A 21,379-nucleotide genomic window follows, 5' to 3' on the forward strand; every position below is an offset into this window, starting at 1 on the left:
GAATGGAGACTGGGATGTCGCTCAAGCCAAGGAAAAAGAAGCCAAGGGCAGGCTCTCCCATGCTCTTTTTCTCATTCGGGAGCCATGTCATTATTCACCCCATCCACACCTTGCCCCTTTTCCTTAATTCCTCCTGTGTCTGTTCAGGGACATTGAAATAGCACATCCTATCCTCCTAAAATCAGAGATGAAAGAGGAGACACCTTGCACACCTTGAACTTTGGGAACAGCCCAAAGAAAATCTGGTTGGAGGGTCACAAAAGATATTTGTGGGGCTCTGACAGTGAAGCTTGATAAGGAAGGGGACTGGAAATCACATTTTCCTCACTGCCAAAGGATGGAGACCTGTACCTCCATTTACCAGCTCTGACATGGACTAGCTGGGTGACATTGGGCAATTACTTCACCTTCTGATCCTCTGTTTCCTCATCTGTAAAATGAAGCTGATGTAGTTACAAAAACTAGATGAGGCAGTGTGTGCACCAGCAAGAACTGTCTCTCACACATAGTCATCCTGTGACTGTTAACTCTTCCCTCCTCGCTGTCTTGTCGAGACCCTAAGGCCCTGGCCTCTTAATAATTATAGCCTTGATATTAGCCATTGCTCTGGGTCTGAGAATCCCCTGGAAAGTTCTGCTAATCAAGGACCTTCAGCCTTTATTTATCCAGCATCCCTTTCCTCCTTGGAAGGGGTGGGAAGTGCTCCTTTCTTCCATGGGGTTCTGGCAGAGCTGCCAGTTCAGTAGTACCACACAGGCCTGGGCGGTCATGACACCCATCTGCCTGGCCCCGCTGATTGGACCAGAGATGGGCGCATAACTGGACATGGACCAACGGGAGTTTATATTCAGATGTGGGCAGGCTGGAGCTCGCTCCCCTTTGGGTGAGTGTGGAGCTGGGACGATATGGCCGTGCTATAGGAGGCCATGTCTGAAGGAGCACACAGAAGCAGGGGTAGCTAGGAAAGCAGGACAGGGCTAATTTCTGAGAACATTGCTTCAATCCCTAGTGTCCCGAGGCTACTCTTAAACTTCCCAGTTCCATGAGCCAATAAATTCTCCTTTTCTGCTAAAGCCTTTTGAGCTGACTATCTATCATTTGTAACTGGAGGAGCTTTGAGGAGAACAGGGCCGAGTTTGTTCTAGTCAGGTGCTTGGCTGAGGTTTGTGTCCCAGTGATAACCTTCCCAGCCAGAGCCTTTTGGCTGTTGGAGTCCACAGAAGGCCCCGTGTAGGAGCAGTGCTGCCACAGTGATGTTTTCTTTGCTGTTGATCATGCTCTTCCAGAGAATAGGCCCGAGCTCTGAGGCCCCCTTCCGCTGTCTTCCTTCCTTACCTTCCGAGCTGTAACATCAGTGCGCATGCCACATACCTTACGATCCACCAGCACTGTTTGTAGCCATGGTCCAGCACCTCCTATTAATCTCGGACTGGATACCACTTGAAAAGTATGCTCCATTTCCGATCACAAAGCCATTTAATTGGATTATAGATGCTTGCGCTCACAATTTCTTCATCATTACGAACCATCATTGATGAGATGAAATGTGCTTCCCGTTGTAGCACTAGCACTGGAAGCTGCCCATCCCCATCCCTGTGTCCAAATGCTTGCTCTCAGCTACATCTCACATCCGTACCTGCCCTGCCCTTCTCGCGGGCCTGCCTGCCTGGCCTTCACCTGGGTATTGACCCATCTGGAATTTCTCCAAGCCTTTTCCAGCCCATTTCCAAACCAACCTTCTTTCACAAATTCCCTACATTCTTCTGAACCAAATACATGGTTTCTTCATGAGGCAGTCTCGAGGGATGGACTTTGGAGTCAAATGGACCTATGTTTGGATTTCATTGCTATCCGTCACTAGTTATGGGACTCTAGACAAGCCTCAGTTTTCTCATCTGTAAAATGGAGATGTATTAGAGTGCCCAGGCAGGCCTGAGAGGAGATTCAGATACGTTTGGCTTGTGATGTCTGGGAACGGCTCCCTCCTCCTGGATCCGTCACTCCTCAAGTATTTCCAGGGGAGCTCTACTTCCTCTCTCTTTCTCTCCTTCCTGGCTCCTAGGAAATCATTGTCTCCTGCATATACTCACACCACTTGGAACCCTCAGTCTTATTCTTGGAGCTTTCTTCTTTGCCTTTGTCTTAAGTTGGGTTCTTCTAGAAGCGGACCTTGGAACAAGGGTTGGAGTGTAAGCAGTTTATTTGGGAGGTGATCCTAGGACAAGCAAGTAGAGGAGACACGCAAGTACAAGCAAGTAGAGGCAGTGAAGTGAAGGAAGCCAGAGCAGATATGAATGAGGAGGTAACTGCTGTGGGCAGCTGGGGCTCCATCCCGGGGAGACCCCTGGGAGGTGGTGCAGGACACACTGGAGTGAGGAAGCTAGGCTAGTTCCCCTCTGCCTCCCACCTGTCACTGGCTGAGGGCTGTTGACCCGGGCATTTGGGGCTGCAGCAAGCTCAACCTGGGAGAAGGCCCTGTGGAAGAGAGTGTCAGCGAGATGCCATGGGCATATTTGGAAACAGTAAGCACTGAGCAGAAATGGGCAGGGCACTGAGGGCATCCGCCATGGCCCCCGAAGTGCAGGGTTTGCCCTCTGTTCTCTTCTCTCCCCCCACTCAGTGCTCTCCATGAGCCCTGCCACACGCTTTATGACTTCAACACCCCTCTGTCTCCCGGCAATTCCCAAGGCTCTGGCCCCAGCTCTGCTCTCTTTCTCGGGTTCCTTCTGCCTACTGAGCCTCTCCACCACGCTGTTCCATAGGCATCTTGAAGGAAATACTTCCGAAGCCACACTCATCATCCTTTTCTTCCAACCCCATCCCAAACTAGATCTTCCTTTTATAGTTTCATTCTTGGTGGACGGCATCACTCTATTTCCATTCTCCTAAGCTAGAAATTTCAGAGTCATCTTTCTGCAGCAGGCCTATGATTCATCCTCTTGTCATCAGATTCTCCTTCGGCCTATCCTATGTTTAGCTGCCAGAACTATGTTCATACATACTGCTCACACCACTTCCCCGTAAAATTGTCTATTATCTGTTGTAAAAGCCACTCTTGAGCCATCTGTCTTGCTCTGGTAACCCTTGTAACTTACCCCAAATGCACAAAAATGGGCCCATAGCCGTCATATTATCCCTAAGACTATCTCCATTCTCACCATCAGGGTTCATTGGACAGGCTGCACTGGTCAGATTCTCCTCACCAAAGCTCTCACCATTTACCAATTAATTCAGCATTTTTGGTGCCTCCCTGCCTTGTGCTGTCCTCTCTGCCTAGAATGTCTCTTTTTTCTAAGCAGAAAACTCCTACATAGCCTTCAAAACCCTGCTTCAGTGTTATGTCCTCTCTGTAGTTTCCCTAACTTCTTTTTTATTCTCTCAAGCCGCAGACACTTTGTACTGCAACTGTTTATAGATTTCTTAGTCTTCAGATGACGAGCTCCAAGAGGGCATGGGTTGTATTTGCTTCTTTATATCCTAGGACATAGCACAGTTGCTAACAGTGACTTCTGTTGAATAAAGGAACATCAAAAATTTACTTGATAAGACTCAGTACTTGATATCTAAATAATTAGTGCACTGAGGGCTTTAAAAAATCCTTACCATCTAAGTAGGTGAAATATGTTCCCTGAAAACTTTTTTAAAAAGTTATTTTCACTATTAATAAAAATCCAGAATGACTCCTAAACCCAGTACAGACAGATTTAGCAAATATTTCCAAGAGTGGAAACCAAGATAAATGATTCTTCACCATATTTGGTCAGATGTGGAATAGCATTTTTCCATGGTCTAACTTGCACTTTGCAGCGTGTATTCTTTTTAAGGATATACAATGTAGATTACTTGCTAATTATGTTGGATTATCCCTTAATCCTTATACTCCTGGGTGAACACAAGAAATGATGGGTCATGACATCATGTAATAATTCACCTTCTGTTGCTCTCTGGCATTGTCTCTTTCTTTTCCATGTCCCCTGCATCTGTCTCCCACTGATGTATTCTGAAGACATTCGAGCTGGACAGTCCAGCTGAATGAAACATTTTGTTAATGTGGTGCCTTCTCTCTAGTTTGCTTTAGAGTTAGATATTTTTGTTCTTATGGAACACATAAAACAAAACAAAACAAAACACAAAAATCGCGTAGTCCCCTCTGGCCTACCACAGCTTTTGAAAGAATAGAGGATCTTTGCCATTTGAAAAGTGTCATGTCTTTGATTTTTTGTGACCCATTGATGATCTTAAGATTCATAAGCACAGACTGTTTCCTCCAAATTTCTCTGTACACCTAATTCTTTCTTTTTCCACAAACAGTGCTTTATTTATTTTAAGATATTATTTATTTATTTATTTGAGAGAGAGAGAGTGCGCGAGATCACGGGTGGTGGTGTGGGGGGGTGAGGAAGAGCAGAGTGAGAGGCAATCTCCTCGCTGAGCAGGGAGCCTACCACAGGGCTCCATCCCAGGACCCTGAGATCATGACCTGAGGCAAAATCAAGAACTAGCTGCTTAACTGACTGAGCCACCCAAGCACCCCAACAAAAGTAGCTTTTTTTATTTTGGTAATATACATGCTCATTTTGGGCAATTTGGAAAATTCAGAAAAAGATAAAAAAGAAAGGGATCATCATTAATAATCCCATAATCCCATGATCAGAGCCTGATTGTGTTAAGATATTGGTATATTTGCTATTGCTAAGATATTGGTATATCTCCCTCAAATAATACAAATAATACAAATAATAATTGTATTTAAAAAAAAAACAGTTTCACTGAGGTTATCACTGGTATAAAAGAAGCTGTGCATACTGAAAGCATACAATTTGATGACTTTGGGCATAGTTCCACACTTGTGAATCCATCACTGCAATGGTGATGATGAACGTCACCCCAGAGTTTCCTGGTGCCCCCTTGGTCGTCCCTCCCTCCTGATCCTCCCCACCCCCAGGTATCCACTGATCTACTTTATCTCACTAGAGATTTGGTTGCATTTTCCAGAAATTTGTATAAGTGGAATCATACAGTATGTACTCTTTTTTTGTCTGGCTTCTTTCACTCAGCATAATTATTTTGAGTTTCATCCACATTGTTGTGTGTTCATTCCTTTTTTAATTGATGGCTCATATTCTATAGCATGGATGAGCTGTGCTTTGTGGGCTTGTGGACTGACCTCTGGGTTGTTTCCAGCTATTATAAATGAAGCTGCTACAAATATTCATATACAAGACTTTATGTGCATGTATACTTTTATTTCTCTTGGGTGAATACTTAAAAGAGTGGGATGGCTGGGTCATATGGTAGGTGCCTTGTTCACTTTGTTTCAGGGAACTGACAGAGTATTTTCCCAAGCAGTCGATCGTTTTACATTTCCACCAGTAATCAGGATTTACATTTCCAATCCTCTGCATCCCTGTCATTTGGTATAGTCCCTCTTTTTAATTTTAGCCATTCCAGTGGGTGTGCAATGAGTATCTCCTTGTGGTTGTAATTATCATTTCCCTAATGACTCATGATATTGATCATCTTTTCATGTTTTTATTACCATTCATATGTCTTCTTTGGTGAAGTATCTGTTCAAATCTTCTGCACATTTTAAAAGGGTAGTGTATGCTCTCTTATTATTGAGTTGTAGGAATACTTTATAGTTCTAGATCCAAGTCCTTTGTTGGAGAGGTTTGTCTGATATTTTCTCCTAGTCTGTGGCTTGCCTGTTCATTTTTTGTAATAGTGGGTTTTGAAGAACAAAAGATACTGATTTTGGTAAAGCCCAGTTTATTGATTTTTTTCTTGATATCTTGTACTTTTTGCATCCTATTTAAGAAAATCTTTGCTAAATCCAAAACCACTAAGATTGTCTCCTTGTTTTCTTCTGTATGTCTTCTAAATTTCAGATCTTAAATTTTGATCTATGGTCCATTTTTTAATTTTTGTATATGATGTAATATATGGATCCAAGTTCATTGTTTTGTTTTGCATATGGTTCTCCAGTTCCAGCATTTTAAATAATTTTATATCATCTCTTTGTGCATGTGCTATGATGAACTTGGTATTTCTGCTGTGCCATTGAATAGTTGTGTGGCCTTTTGCAAGTCACTCTGACTTTGCGTATCTCAGTTTAATAATCTGCGAAATGGGTATATAATTATTGGCCCTATCTGTTTGACAAGGTGGTTATAGTGATCAACTTGAGATAAGTAATAATAGCTCATGATTTTTTTTTTCTCTGAAGTGCTGGAAACTTGGAAGTCAACCTTGATTCTTCCTTCACCATCATGGCCACACTCAGGCACTTCTAGATATTTCTTGAATCCGTTGTCTCCTCACAACTCCCACTCCACAGTCCTCATCAGGCCAGGCTCTTTTCTCATCCAGGCTGTTGCAGTATCCTACCAACTGGTCCGCTGCCTCTGGGTTTGCTGCCCTCCGACCTGACCTCTCCGCTACCTCCAGGGTGAATCATCAAACCTTGTTGGTTGGCTTATCTTCGGCTTACACTGTATCATCTTCAGGGTCAAGCCTAAGCTCACATCCAGGCGCTCCATGCTCTGGCCCTGCCTCCGCTCTAGCCTCATCTCCCACTGCTCCCTGCTGATATTATATGTGCAGGAACACACTCCCTCCCTACCCCCTGACTCCCCGAGCCCCCACAAACACATGTTGCTCACCTCCATGTGCCTTGACTCCAGCTGTGAGACTTGCTACTTCTCTGTGTTCCTACTGAGCTCTGGGAGTGACCTCCATGCCCAGGGTGTCACGTGGCCTCTACCACATTGCACTGAAAATACCATTTGTGTCTCTCCCCTCAAAAGGTAAGTAGCTCAAGAAAAGGCACTGTTGCTTTGTGCGTTTTTATTTCTTGACATCCAGCATAGAGTCTGGCTCAGAGTAGAACCAAGGATTATTTGAAGATCTAAACATGATACCAGACGAGGGATGACTATTTTTATGAAGAATTCTAGCAGTTCAGTGCAGAAATGGCTCTTGGAAATCATCCAGGTGAGCATTTCCTCACCCAGATTCAGGGCCAGTGACTGAACTTTCCACCCGTGTCTCCGGAAGGAGGAAAAGGCAAAGGGGAAAGGGCTGGAGTTAATGTAGGGCCTAACTCTTTTGTCTTGGCATAGATCATTGGTGGATACTAAATATGGAGGTAGAAGGTAGATGGAAAGGTTATAAAGGACAGTATCTGAGAATGAGACTAAGATAATCTCAGTATCTCCCCACAAAATACTTGTTAAAAGGAAAAATTAAAACTAGAGTAGAGGGGCAGCTGGGTGGCTCAGTCAGTTAAGCATCCGACTCTTGATTTCAGCTCAGGTCATGATCTCAGGGTTGTGAGATTGAACCCGATGTCAGGCTCTGTGCTCAGTGGGGAGTCTGCTTGAGATTCTCTCTCTTCCTCTGCCCCTCCCTCCACTCACCTGTGTGTGTGCACCCGCATTCGCTCTCTCTTAAATAATCTTTTTAAAAAACCCTACAAAGCATATATACAAGAATGTGAATATATTTACTGCCACTGAACTATACTTAAAAATGGCTAAAATGATAAATTTTGTGTTGTGTATATTTCACCATGAAAAAAAAATAGACAAGGGGAAAAAACTATACAGTAGAAAAACTGGACAATAAATACCTTAATCAAGGGGTCAAAATTAACATCACTGATCAAAAGCAAATGGACACCATGAGCCTGTGGATGTGATACCTGAGAAGGGCCCATTAGCACTTACGTAGCATTCCAGCAAAAATGCAAACACCAATCCAACCTGAGGAGTCACCAGAGAGACCCCAATTAAGCAATAGCTGTCCTGTAGTCTTCAGAAAATATCAGTGTCATAAAAGGTAAGGCCTGTCGTTAAAGGATGACAACTAAATGTCATACATGAGCCCAAATCAGGTCGTGCACCAGAAAGAAAGAAGTTTATTTCTTCTCTGTCTTCTTCTTCTTCTTCTTTTTTTTTTTTTTTAATAAAGCACCTTATAGGGAAGCTGGCAAACTTGGAATGTAAACTATAGATTAGATAAAATGTATTCCTTTTCCTGAGTGTGATAACTGTACTGTGGTTATGGTAGAGACTCTCGTTTTTAGGAAATACACACTGAACTGTGTGTTTGGGGGGAAGGTGCCATGACACGTACAACCTACTCTCAAGTAGTTCACAAGTAATATGAATTAATGATAGCGCACTTGTGGGAAAGTGTTACAGATGGATGACTCTGCATAAAAGATATGCAGGCGTCCTTTGTACTATTCTTGCAAACTTTTCATTAAGTTTGAAAGTATTTCGGGGCACCTGGGTGGCTCAGTCGGTTAAGCATCTGCCTTCAGCTCAGGTCATGATCCCAGGGTCCTGGGATCAAGTCCCACATCAGGCTCCCTGCTCAGCAGGGAGTCTGCTTCTCTGTCTTCCTCTGCCCCTCCCCCTGCTCCTGCTCTCTCTCTCTCTCAAAATAAACAAATAGGTAAAATCTTAAAAAAACAAGTTTGAAAGTATTACAAGACAAAAGAAGTTTTTTAAATTGCCTGGGGATTGATTCAACAAATATTATATCCATACAAGGTCATATGTGGCCGTGATTAAAAATAATGATAAGAAGTTTATTTATTGATATGAAAACAAGTTCATGATGTATAATTGAATGAAGAGAGCAAGTTGCAGTACGATCTTGGTTTTATTCAAGACAAAACAAAAATCTCCTGTTCTAAAGAACAGTCTGGAAAGATGTGCACCAAAATGTCAATTCTGGTCATTGCTGAGTTAGGAAATAAAGAGCAATTTAACTGTTCTTCTTTGTGTTTATCTATGTTTTCTATTTTTCTACACTGCACATGCATTAATTGTGCCATAAAATTAATTATTAAATATTGTGAAGAAACAAATGACAAATAAAGCTTTAAAGCCATGCACGTGCATGGACGATGGGGGCCCTCCAAGCTGGGGCACTTGCCTTCTTCAGTAACCTCTTTCCGGGCAGAAGCTCGACATTCTGTCAACTTCCAACATCACCCTGTGGTGATTAAAAAAGAAAAACTCTGTATCCTCCACCCTCTGTGTCCTGCAGCTCTGCCTTCTCAAGATAGAGCCCTCAGAGAGTCATTTCTGGTATATTGGTATTCTAGATTGCTCCTCACGTGTTCTCAGTGTTTCCTGCTACCTGGTGGATTTAAGGGAGGTTGCTTGCCCTCCCAGTCTCCTGCAATTTTCTCTAACTAGTTGCAAGATGCTAGATGTTAATAAGGCCCTCACTGAGTGCTGTGCGCGTGGGAAGTATCACCCACCTCCTTCGCTTTCTACTCTCACCTGCTCTCAGCAGGTGCGGGAGTGATCACGACATCCCTGGCCTGCTGAATTTGAGGGCTTGGAAGATGGAGCACTCGCTTTTCGGAGATGCCTTCTTTGGAATCTCTCCCTCCAAGAGCAACTCCAGCAAAGACGAAAAGCACGACAGTTATATCATCATTCGTGTGTAGATTAGAAGTTTCTCTCTACCCTAGTCTGTCTTGCAGAGCCATCTCTAATGGTTGATTTGGCTTCTGGGTGTCCGAAAAAATCAAATCATCATCTACCACATTTACCCTTTAAGACTGTGTTTTCCTGTTAATTGAGCATAATGTCACGGTCTTCTTATTTTTATTCAAAATGTTTTAATGGATTTGTTACACTTCCTTCATTTTCTTGTCTTCATTTTTTCATCAGACCCTTTAACGTTCAGTTTCTGAACACAGATTTGGAGATTTTTGCTTGTTATATATTGTACCTCTTGAGACACGTTGGATTCTCTTGTCATTTTGACACTGATTTACCAGAACGAACTTCCTGCGAGAACACTGTTGCGGAGGGTTGGGTCTGCTCTGACAGTGGATGATTGTCATTAGTTTTGCTCAGTTTGGGGACCCAGTGCATACGCCGTGGAAATTGCAGTGGTGATGATCTGCAGCCCACTGGGTCTGCGCATTTTCCTAATGGGAGCTACCGCCAGCTCATTACATCAGCTTCTTATAGTTGGAGACAGGCAACCTGGTTTAGAAATATCATTTTTATTATTTTTTTTTTTTATATTGCCAAGCGACAAGATAAACATAGCATGGGGTAAAGGCTTGCTTAGACATTTGTTCAGGCTCATGTCTTCCTGGACCTTAGTTCTTTCTTGTTGCTTTTTTTCTTGGTATCATTTGTCCTTTAAAATAAAGCCAATATTTTAGCTAAAACTAACCCCAGGAAAAACTCAGTATTCTTCAGGTCATGCCTGTTCAAAATATCCCTTTCATCCCTTTGGGAAACAAAACAGCTTAAGAGTTTGCAAATGAATTTATCTGCATGGTCATTTCCTTTAGGTTTGGAATAATATTCTTCTTGAAGTACTTGGAAAACATGGCTCTAAAATTATACTTGGCTAGAAAGTGGGAAAATAGCTCCAAAGACTAGAAGGTAGTTGGAGGAGGCCCCGCTCTTGCTGTAGGTGCTGTTACCATCAAGCACCAACCGTTGTGAGAGGCGGAAGCCAATCAGCCAGGAAGGCCCAGGTTTGGGTCCTTTGAGCCCCTCCCTGAATATCTCTGGAGACACAACTTTTCATCTCACCGCTGCCACCCGGTCCGGTTCTCCTCATCCTCTTGTGTCCTCACTGGTGCCTCTTCATCCACTCTTGCCTTCACCAGCCCGTTCCCTAGAGGGCTGCGCTTGAAGTGCCAACGTGATCATGACTCTGCTTCCCCTCCAAAGCTCCACAGTGGCCCCTCACTCTGTTAGGGCTAAAATCCAGTTTGTGCACGATTGGGCCCACCCAACCTTTCTGTCCCACGTCACCTGCCACCATGCTCCCTGCCAGCCCTGTGGTCCCACCACGGGGCCTCACTGGCCTCCCTTTGGTTCCTTAGAAGCTCTGAGCTCCCACCTGCCTCCATCTGGGGGAGGCTCCTTTGTCACGGCCTCTCATACAACCATATCCCTCTTCTGCTGAACGCCTACCTTCAGGTTGTATCCACATATTCATTATTGTATCTCTTTGATGAAGTGTAAGCTCTGCTAGAGAAGAGAACCTGTCACTGCCAAATCACCAGCACCAAACCAGAGATGTGCGTAAGCCAGAAAAACTCACGATGATGTCTAGATTGATTTACCAGTTTCCTCTGAGGAGAATTAGCTCCACAAATGGGTGTGCTTGCATCCTTGCCTAAAAGGATCAGGCAAGACTTTGTGCCTCTCGAGTAAATTCCTGTCTGTTATAACAATGCAGTAAACATTAGTTCAGTTCTAGTATTTACTATGCAAATTACATTGGCTCAAACTTATTCTGACTCAGTTGCTGGACCTATCCTCTCTCCCCTTCGAAACATCCTTTGGCTCTTCCTCCAAGTCCCTAAATTGTAGCAGCCACCAGGCCTCATCCAGCCCATGCTTTCCTTTCTGCTGCTTGTCTGGTTCTCATGTCCCCTGTCCTGAAACCACTGGAAGGAATGATGCAGGGGCCTTTCTTGATAGTCCCCCTGGAAGATCGCCAGTGTCCACACTCCGTCTGGTTACCAGGGAGCTCACACAAGGAGTGTTCCCAAAATAAAGGAAAAGTTTGGCCCAAAGACGAATGTAAGTCTCCACCCCTAGAGGCCAAAACTGTTCACAAAGGTTCAAAAATGAAACAAGCAGCAATAACAACAAAAAACTTTAAGTTCCAGAAATCAGCCAAGACATATAAAATATGCATTGCCTTATTTAATTTTCATAACAGTTCACTCAGGACTGGGTTCTGAGTGTTCATCTCTGTTTTAGAGATGAGAAAAAAACCGAGGCTCTGGGACATTGAGTGACTCACTGATATAATGGCAGGGCCACAATTCCAACCCAGGTCTCATGATGTTAGTTAGGGTTTACCCAGTTTTCTACGTGCACGCTCCGTCGGGGGGCATGGCTGACACTGGGACTTGCTTCCAATTAATTTCAATTAGCCCCAGTCCGAAATCGTCCTGTAAAGGCAATATCCAAATAGGCTCGACTGAAGACAGATTACTTATAGAAAGACACACAGTGCAGTCCTAAGTGTAAGTTTCATACATGTAAGGTATTTTCTCCCAAGTCTACATTTCTAAAAGTCTATTTCTCTTTGTAACCACAGAACCTCCCAACGCCACCCAGGCAGGGGCCTCCTTGTACAGATTCCCAAGAGCCGACACCCCCTTCAGCTGCCCACGTGATGCTCCTTGAGGACTTGGCATGGTCATGAGGTCATGCTGCCAAGCTTGTGCTTATTCTGAGTTTCAGGAGTGTGGGATAGACTCTGCCAGAATCCTGCTCTGGCATTCCAGGTAACTGACCACAAGCTAAGGCCAATTCTGCTATTTATAGGGAGTGACAAAAATAGCCTCATCCCTTTGAAAGGTGTGCCTGTGCCGTATGCTCACTGGCCTCCTACCATCTGAAAGATGCTTCTCTCCAGACCTCAGATGGCAGCAAACCTTCTGACACAGACCCAGAAGCCCCAGAGCCTGGGGAGATACCAATGCAGGGCTTGGCACAGGGGTCAAGGTAGAACCTAGTTATGGACTCAAGGAAGGAGGCAGGAGCTTAGGAAGAGGGGAATGAGGTAAGACTGAATCCAGCTGTTGGAGTTGGGTACAAAGTCAGGGTAGGAACATGAGTGTGGCTGGTCTGATCCTGAGCCATGAATATACCAGAGCCCCATCGGTCCCCAACCCTGGGCTGGGACTTAGTCCAGGTGTGAAGGGTTAGTGGACCCAGCTGAAAGGGCTGGGGTGGCCAGTTGAGTGCAAGCAGACCACGTTCCCTTCTAGCTGCATGCAGGTGAGCGAGCAGCGTACTTCATCTCTCTGAGCTGTTTCCTTATCCAAAGCCGTGGGCCTAGAGAAGCCACTGCTGTGCTAGGTGTGTGCATCAGAATCACAGGGAGCATGTCAGGATCCGGATGCCGGCCCCTCCTTGCAGACTGAATCGGGGGGTCTGGGAGGATGCTGGGGATCTGGATGTTTCCCAGGTTCCCTAGGAGATTCAGATCCACACCAGGGTTGGAGAGCCCCTGTACTAGATGAACACAAGGGGTCTTCCCTAATATCCCTGTGTTTTAAAGTTTGCCCAGTCGGCGATAAGAAAGCACAGATGGTAGGCGTTTGCCTCACACAGTGATCAGGCAGCATCAGAATCAGACACTTTATCAGTTGCTTGCTGCACCCCAAGAAATCACCAATCGGGAGCTTACCCAAAGCCAGTGTTTCATGTGTGAGTTCGCCCCCTTCTACTTTCTCTTCCGGGCAACCCCTCCCTCTCCCGTGGCTTAATTATCATCTCTCCCAGAGGTCACAAACTGGGGGCCAGAAAGGCAAACCTGGGCTAGCCACCCATGAGTTTTATTTAGTCTGTCCAGTATTTTTTTTAAAGCCTGAATCGGTGTGGGGTCAGACTGGGTATTTACTTTCTGGCTCACCACGGGCCCACCACGCCCGAGTGTGTTACACCCATCCGGCGTCAGTGCTTTGCATTCCCTGCCTAGACCCCGATTTTAGATTTAATGCGGCGTCTCAGCTTCTGTCTCCAGCCCCGACCTCTTTCTGAGCATCAGGCCCATATAGCCACGTGCCTCTGGGAGACAGAATCCAGCTGTGTACTTAACAGAAGACGTGGCCCCTAGTGCAGGGCAGGGTAAACATGAGTGATGTTATTATCCCGGCTGTGCACCTCCTCTCGGGGTCTTGTGGGCACCTCAGCTCCACCTACAGTATTCATAACAGAGCCCAGCACTTTTCCTCACCTTCACCCCCAGCCTCTCCACGTTCCCTCTTTCCACAAATGAAATCACCAGAAAGTGCCTAAGGCTGGGAGCCATCCTGGGCCCTTTCGTCTCCCTCGATGGGACTTGTCATCAGACCTTGTACAAAATCTCTTTTGGTTCCATTCTGTTTTCTCCATCTCACGGCCACCATCCTGGCCCACGCCACCATTGTCTTTGCCAGGACCGCGTAGTTGCCGGATATTCTCCTGCAGACATTATTGTTTCAGTCTAACCCATTGCTCAGTTCAAAGACACACTGCTCATTAAACAAACTGGATTTTGCCTCTGCCCTGAATGCAGCCCATTTATTGGCTTCTAACCTGTTGGCCGAGGTTAGATTCCCTTGCAAGATCCTCCCCAGGCGGGCTCCTGCCTCCTCCCCAGCCTCCTCTGGCCGTCTGTGTTCTAGCCGTCTGCGACTTGTGTTATCTCTGGGATGTGCCTACTTCTGTCTCTGGCCTCTAGGCCCTCACATATGCCTTTCCTCCTCCTGGAGGACTCTTGCCCTTACTAGTCACTTGAATAGTTGCTACATTTTTCTTCATGTCCCACTTAGCTGTCACTTCCTCAGAAAGTCTTCCCTGATCCTCGAGATCAAGTCAGGCCCCCTGCTCTAAGCTCGCAGAGCCCCTCGCCTTCCCTGGCATCGCACTCACTACACAGCAGGTCCTACGAGGGCAGGAATAGTCACGGTCTGGCTCATTCCCTGCCCTCTCTTCCAGGCCTAGCACATGCTGGGAACAGAGTAGTGCACAGAGTTTGCTGCGGAAAGGGAGAGAAAAAGAAGAAGGAAAGCATGGAAGGGGGAACCAGAAAGGAACACAAGTAGCACCTCCTTCTTGCCTAAGGGAGGACAAGAGCTGACCACTCCCACCCCCAACCCCAGTCTCCTAAAGTTGAACACTTATGAGAGCAGGAATTCTCTTATTCGGGGCTGTGTCCTCAGTACCTAACAGAGTAGGTGTACCGTGGAGGTCATTCTAAGAACTTCTTGACCTAGACTATAGCCCACAGCAGAACCAGTCAGGGAACTACTATTTTTTTTTTTTTTTTTTTGGTAACAAGCCTTGAGCAATGACTTGACTTTTTAGAGTATGTACATGTATATAAAGCCTGATAAAAATTAAAATTGAAAAAAAAGAAGAAACAATAGATACATCTCACACCAAGTACCCTGTTGTTACCACCAGTGAAATCAGATTGGATTATGAACTTCCCAACAGGAGGTCTGTGGTCCAAACATGATAAACCTGACTTGCAACACTTAAAGAAAATGTAAATCTTAAAGTCATAGAAAGACTTAAAATGCAGTTCATCCACTAGACTAAAATGGAGATTTTGGCTTCGCCATCTAGTAAGCCGGAATGGAAGAGAAAGTGTGAACACTGGCCTTCAAGAGCATGACGCTTGGGCCCGAGCGACTAATTACTGCGCACAGGCCTTGGGGAGATTTATTCAGCCTCTCTACTTGACTTTCTTTCCTGTAAAATGGGGACAATGGGACCTGCCTTGCAGGGTTGTTTGGAAGACGGAATAGAAAATGTAAAGCACAGAGCTCAGCCCTGGCGACCAGGTGCCCACAGAGGACATTGCTTCAAAGTACCTGTGCATTTCAGTTATTTAAAGGTTTGGTGGCTGGGCTCGGAGATACAGGGAGCTCATGAAATACTGCTCTCCCCGTGGGAAGAGGCATTATTTCTTTACTGTCAGTGTCCTAAAAGAAGGAGAAAACCAGTGGCAGAGAAATAGGAAAGCAATAGCAACAAAGAAGCATGGGAATGAAAACACAAGAATTAGATTCTCACTGGATCTTGGAGTCACGCTGGAGGGCAAGGCTTTTCTTTCCATGTTTCTTTTCTCCCTCGCTGGTATTCCTGGGGAAGCCTCCGCAGTGAGGGTAGCCAGGGGTGGGATCCTAATGGGCAGAAGGAGTTTTGCTTTTCCAGGCTGCTCATCACTCCAGGGCTTTTTTAAAAAATAAAATTCATATTCAGACATCTTTTAAAATAACATTTTTTTCTTATTTCAAAGGCAAATCATGTTCATTCTGGAAAATTCATACAAGCAAAAAGAAGGAAAAAGTTAACCAGAAACTCCACTGCTAGATGACTACTGAAAACATTCTGGAGTCTATCCTTTCTTTTTCTAGGCAATAAGTACATCAACCAATAGGTCTTATACGACAAATGAGATCAAATGGTACATACTGTTCTATAATCTGATCTTTCTCACTGAACAGCTTTCCATGTCAGCAAATGAACGTTATCTAATGTCACCATGGGCAACATCAACAGGTGCCCAGGGCGGCTGGTACTCACCGTGCCCTCCCTGGGTGGAGGCTGGTAGCCTGTTTCCGTGAACAGTGATTCAGTGAAGGACTTTGCAGTCAAGCCTTTATACAACCCCTGATTGTTCCCTTACAGTGAATTCTCACATTCAGTGTTAATTTTCTCAAGAAAAGAAGACAATAAGACAGTGCGGTGAAAATGTTTAGGTCGTAAGTGGGCCTCTTCGGTGGTAGTTGGGGGAGGAGACGGTAATTCAGCATTATGCTTTTATTTCTGATCCTGTTCAACCTCCAAATGTATCTCAAGTGCAACCTCATTTCTAGTCATCCAACTTAAAAAATAAACAAGACACAGCCACTGCCCTTTAAAGAGACTATAATCTAATAGAGATGAGAGACATGGTAACCGTCTATGTAAGAAGTGAGTTTTCGCTTTCAATTTAACACAAAAGTTCCTGGCTCTTCACAATAAGAAGCGAGGATAAGATGGAATGATAATGCTAGTAAGAGCTCATGTTTAATGAGCACTTACTATGTCCAGGAACTGTTCATGTAGCACACGGTACTGTGTTAAATGACATGTACCACTGATTCTCACTGCTAGCCCACGGAGTAGGTATTACAGTTATGAACATTCTATTGTGTAAATTGAGGTCCAGGGAGGTGAACCAACTTGCCTGGGTAACAGCTAGCGATTGGTGGCCCTTTGAGGCTAGAGCCCTTTACTCTGGAACACACATCCTTGGGCTGGGAGAGAGGGTCATAGGGCGCTGGAATAAGCATTGTGATTCAACCTTCTAGATACTGCGGCCTGAGAACCGGCTTGCTGACGTCCCCCATGGTGGGGTTCATGGTGACAAATCAGTGTACCTTCCACACACCCATCAGCTTTCCTCAGGTCCCGGTGGCTGCTTTGGCCGTGGAGAAAGTGGGTCACTCCAGCGTACATTACCGCCTGGCTCTGTTCCCACCTAATACCACCAAGGAGCTGCCTTCTGTAAATCACTGGGATCTCAGTGACGGCTTTTTCTTTGGCCACCCCAAGCTGGCCCATTTTGACTCTTCAGCCTGTACCACCGGGTCTTCAGTCCATGTCTTTGTGAATCCAGCCACCAGCAAGCCAACGGGCCTTCCAGAAGACTTCAGGAAGGGCCTTCGGAGGCTAATGAGCCCAGCTTCCATGTGAGTCATCTGTATGTGGCCTTTCACCTGTCAGAAAATAAAATTCAGATGATTTTCTAAATGATTTCTTTAGATTCTGTGGCATATCTTTTAACTCTTAAAATGACTGTCAGTTCCTTAAAAGCTTTTAGGACAAGTCCTCTGGCTCCACGGTTGAAGTTAGGCCAGCAGCAGAGAGCTTTATAGCCAGCATCTCCCTGAGCCCTCTCCACCACCTGGCGGCGCAGGTCCTGCTCTTTCTGCCTTTTTCAGAAGAGGAAAAGGAGGTTTGCAGCGTAGAAGCAGTCGGTCTGGAGTCATCCAGCTGGCGAGTCCGTCTGACTCTCAGTCACCTGGGGGTGCTCTCTACATGCACCTTTATGGCTACTGTCTTAGCAGCCCGGCCACACACTCACCTGGTTTGGGATCACCGATCTGATAGGACTCAGTAAATCTCCTCAGCTTCTTACAGGTAATAACCATGGGACTTCTTTTTTTTATTTAAGATATGAACTTTAAAACAAAACACCTTTCTTTCATGTCTTTGAAACAATAAACAAGCCTCTGACAGTTTTCTGATCCACAGCCTCGCTCACTCACTCCTGCCATGGGTGGAGGCCTAAAAGTAAGCACGAATAAATCCACTGTCTGCTGCTGAACTGTGTGAGGACCCTGCTTTGGCCGACTAATGAAAATGGTTACCGTTTGCTGACCGCTGGCTTCACGAAGTGCTTTACAGACATTTCCTTGATCAATCCCTATTCCTCTTCTCGAAGGTAGGGATTACTGTCACCATTTTTCAGATGAGATGGTTGAGGCTTTAAAGTGAACATCTGGAGTAGGGGAAGGAGGTCTGGTCTAACCTCTGCCTCAGTGCGGAGGAAAGGGAAAACCACAAGCTGACTCTTTCTGAGCCTCAGTTTCCTCCTTTGAAAACAAGACCCTGAGGGACCTTTTTCAGCCGGGTCCCTGGATGTTTTTTTGAAAGTGCAGAGGCTCTTTTGATCTGCTCTTGAATTGAGTTCTGAATCGCTGCCACACACACAGCTTTGGAATGCCGTCACCACGATAAAAACAGTGCTGAGTGCGAGTCCTTTGTCATTTCATCTGGTCAGTTTCCTCCAGTAGTAGATCCGTCTTGAGCTTTTGAGAACACGTCACACAAGAAGGAAAGACTATGAGCTAGCAGCCTGGTGTCTGTAGGCCTGGCCTGTCTGACTGCTGCCATGGGACCTGCTCAGAAAGGAAAAACTTAGGAAAAACTCCTTTTCTGTGTGTGTCACTTTTCAGTCCTTGTGGTTCTTGCCATGTGCATTATCTCATGCATCTTTGTGACTACTCTGAGAGCTGGGTATTATTATTATTATTATTATTATCCACGTCAGAACAGGCCTTTCAGGAGGAAGGTGACCTACCGAGATCACAGAACTTCTGTGTAGCAGAGCTAGAACTCAATCCAGCCAGGCCTTTGGACCCGTCTTTCCATGCCACCAACTCTGCATCTTACCCCCATGGTCCTGAATTTTCAAATTACACCATGCATGGCCACCAGTTTTTAAAATGGTAGGAATATTAGCAGTGGATTCACCAAGAGGCTCTTTAATGGCAGCAACATAGTGGGGTGATTAAGAGGGTGGGGTCCCTATCAGAGACGCCTGGATTTGTATCCTGGCCCTGCCATTTCTAACGGAACACTCTTTGACATGGGGCACTGTCAGGAGTGACCACATTGGCTTGCCTGTGTTTGACTCTCACACTGCTGAGCCCCCACACCACAGCTGCCGTGGACAATTGGCCTAGAGTGGACTCTTTAGACCACTGAGGTGGTTGGGTTGTTCGTTCCCACAGCACAGCCCAGCTTATCCCTCTTTCCTACGAGTACCAGCCTCACAGGTTGTTGTGAGGGTTCCAGGAGAAATGTGTGTAAGAACTTGGCTTAGTGGCTGGTACGTGGCTCTTAGTGTGAGAGAAAAGAAATGCTATGTGCTCTCGCTACACAAGCATCTCCAAGATAGGAAAGTAACCAAGCCTTACATTCATGTTCTTTCCGTGCCTCAGTGGTGAGTTGCACACTATTTTCTATTTTATTTTATTTTTTTAAAGATTTATTTATTTACTTGAGGGAGAGAGAGAGCATGAGTAGGGGCAGAGGCAGAGGAAGAGGGAGAGAGAGAATCCTCAAGCAGACGCCCCACTGAGCACAGAGCCCCAGGCAGGGCTCGATCCCACGACCCGGAGATCATGACCTGAGCCAAAGTCAAGAGTCTGACGCTTAACCGACTGAGCCACGCAGGCACCCATATTTTCTATTTTATATGAGAAAAATGACAGAGGTACTGAAAACACACGGGATGGTGGGATGCCTCATACCTAGGGTGCGTTGAGCCAGCCTCGGACTCTGGAACTGACCCGAATTGAGAGTGCAGATGGATTCTGAGCAGAGAGCTCCAAGTTCATGTAAATCGCAGGAGTTTAAGTACTGATGACACAGTCTTTCCACTGCCCAAGTGTTATTTTTTATTTTTTTATTTTTTTTAAAGATTTTATTTATTTATCTGACAGAGAGAGACACAGCAAGAGAGAGAACACAAGCAGGGGGAGTGGGAGAGGGAGAAGCAGGCTTTCCACTGAGCAGGGAGCCCAATGTGGGGCTCGATCCCAGGACCCTGGGATCATGACCTGAGCCGAAGGCAGACGCTTAACGACTGAGCCACCCAGGCGCCCCTGCCCAAGTGTTTAATACTTCAGCGTGAGCCAAAGCAGTGAACATTACAGTGCTCATTGGTTTTTAGTGGGAAATTCTAGCATTATAAACTTGTTTTAAGACTCGAGAGAGAGCCAAATCCTAGTTGCATATACTTGGGAGGAAGCCAGATTTTATTACAAAAGTGGCAGAATCAATCTAGAAAGACTTTTAAAAACATCCAGTCAGCCATCCACAACTTACCTCCGCAAGATGTTTTCGCTGGGCGGCTAACAAGTAGCCATGTAGCTATTGTTTGCTGGGCACTTCTGAGCAGACAGGGTTCATGCCTTTGCTAACAAAAAACAACTACAATAATCCACGCAGGTGAAGAAAACCTTCAGGTGTTGCTGATTTTCTAACTACATTTTTTTATTACACTCAAATTCATTCAAAAACCTATAGTAAGAGACAAGAGGTACGAAATGTGTGTTCATGTTTTGCTTGGACAGATTTTGGCTCCTAGCAATTAATGCTTTCGGTCACATTAAGCATATAAATAATGCGTTGTGACATTACAGTATTTCCCATTACAGATCAATTTTGTAGCATTTGTCCATAATCCGACTTGAAATGTTACCTAGAAACAAAATATGTTTTCCTCGAAACAGTCAGACCCTATTAGAAATCTAAGGCTTTACAAATCACCATGTTAACAGTTATGTCCCCTAGCTAAGGTTTTCTTTCTTTAAATAGTGTTAAATTCAGCCCCAGAAGCACTAGTCCCTGTGAGGGTTCTCTTCTTATGTGCGCTGACTTGAAAGGAGAAATTTAGTGCTCAAAATATATTTAACATCTTACAGTGCATAACTTAATAAATCAACCAGCATTCCCTTTTGGGGTAAAAATAATGTTAGCACCTTTTACAAGTGTTATGCTTCTAATTAGGTTACAAGATATTATTTTCTCATTTTTCAAAGGGCAGGTTTTCATTGCCAAAAAAAAGGTGTCAGCCTCTTTCTGGGTAGGGGAGTTATTCTCATTCCCTGACCAAATAATCATACACCATGGGTGAGCCAAGAAATAAAGGGAACAGGTATCAGCTCTGAAGGTTGGAGCAGTAAAACTTAGTGCTACCCGGTGGAGATTTGGGGCCAGGAGCACCTGGGTTTGATTCCAGCCCTGCCATTTAATCACTGTGGAGTCCAGCAAATTACCTAACTTCTGATTCAGCAAATGTGAGCTATTTTTTAATTATTTACACACTTTTTTCCCCCTGAAGAACATTCTCTTTGATGAAAGCTAACAACCTCTCATCCATTCAGCAGGTAATTACGGAGTACCTATTGTAGACCAGGCTCTCCTGCTCTAGGTCCTGGGCAACAGCAGTAGATAAGACAGACCAGACCATTGCTCTCACGTTGCAGCTTGGGGAAGATGGACCGTGTACAAACAAGAACACATCAAATGGT

At 45.1% G+C, this 21,379-nt stretch overlaps 1 protein-coding gene across 9 annotated transcripts in view; it reads left to right on the forward strand.

The window, feature by feature from the left end:
- LOC118543989 (uncharacterized) overlaps nucleotides 1-17,309 on the forward strand; it is a 170,650-nt gene extending 153,341 nt beyond the window's left edge. For all 9 annotated transcript variants that reach the window (XM_078058244.1, XM_036105479.2, XM_078058242.1 and 6 more), the window contains one exon: nucleotides 16,865-17,309. In XM_078058244.1, the coding sequence (XP_077914370.1) occupies nucleotides 16,865-17,249 (385 nt within the window). In that variant the 3' untranslated portion in view covers nucleotides 17,250-17,309. The remainder of the gene's footprint in view (nucleotides 1-16,864) is intronic.
- The last annotated feature ends 4,070 nt before the right edge of the window (nucleotides 17,310-21,379 follow it).

This window comes from Halichoerus grypus, chromosome 11 (assembly GCF_964656455.1).
Source record: "Halichoerus grypus chromosome 11, mHalGry1.hap1.1, whole genome shotgun sequence".
Taxonomy (NCBI): Eukaryota; Metazoa; Chordata; class Mammalia; order Carnivora; family Phocidae; genus Halichoerus; species Halichoerus grypus.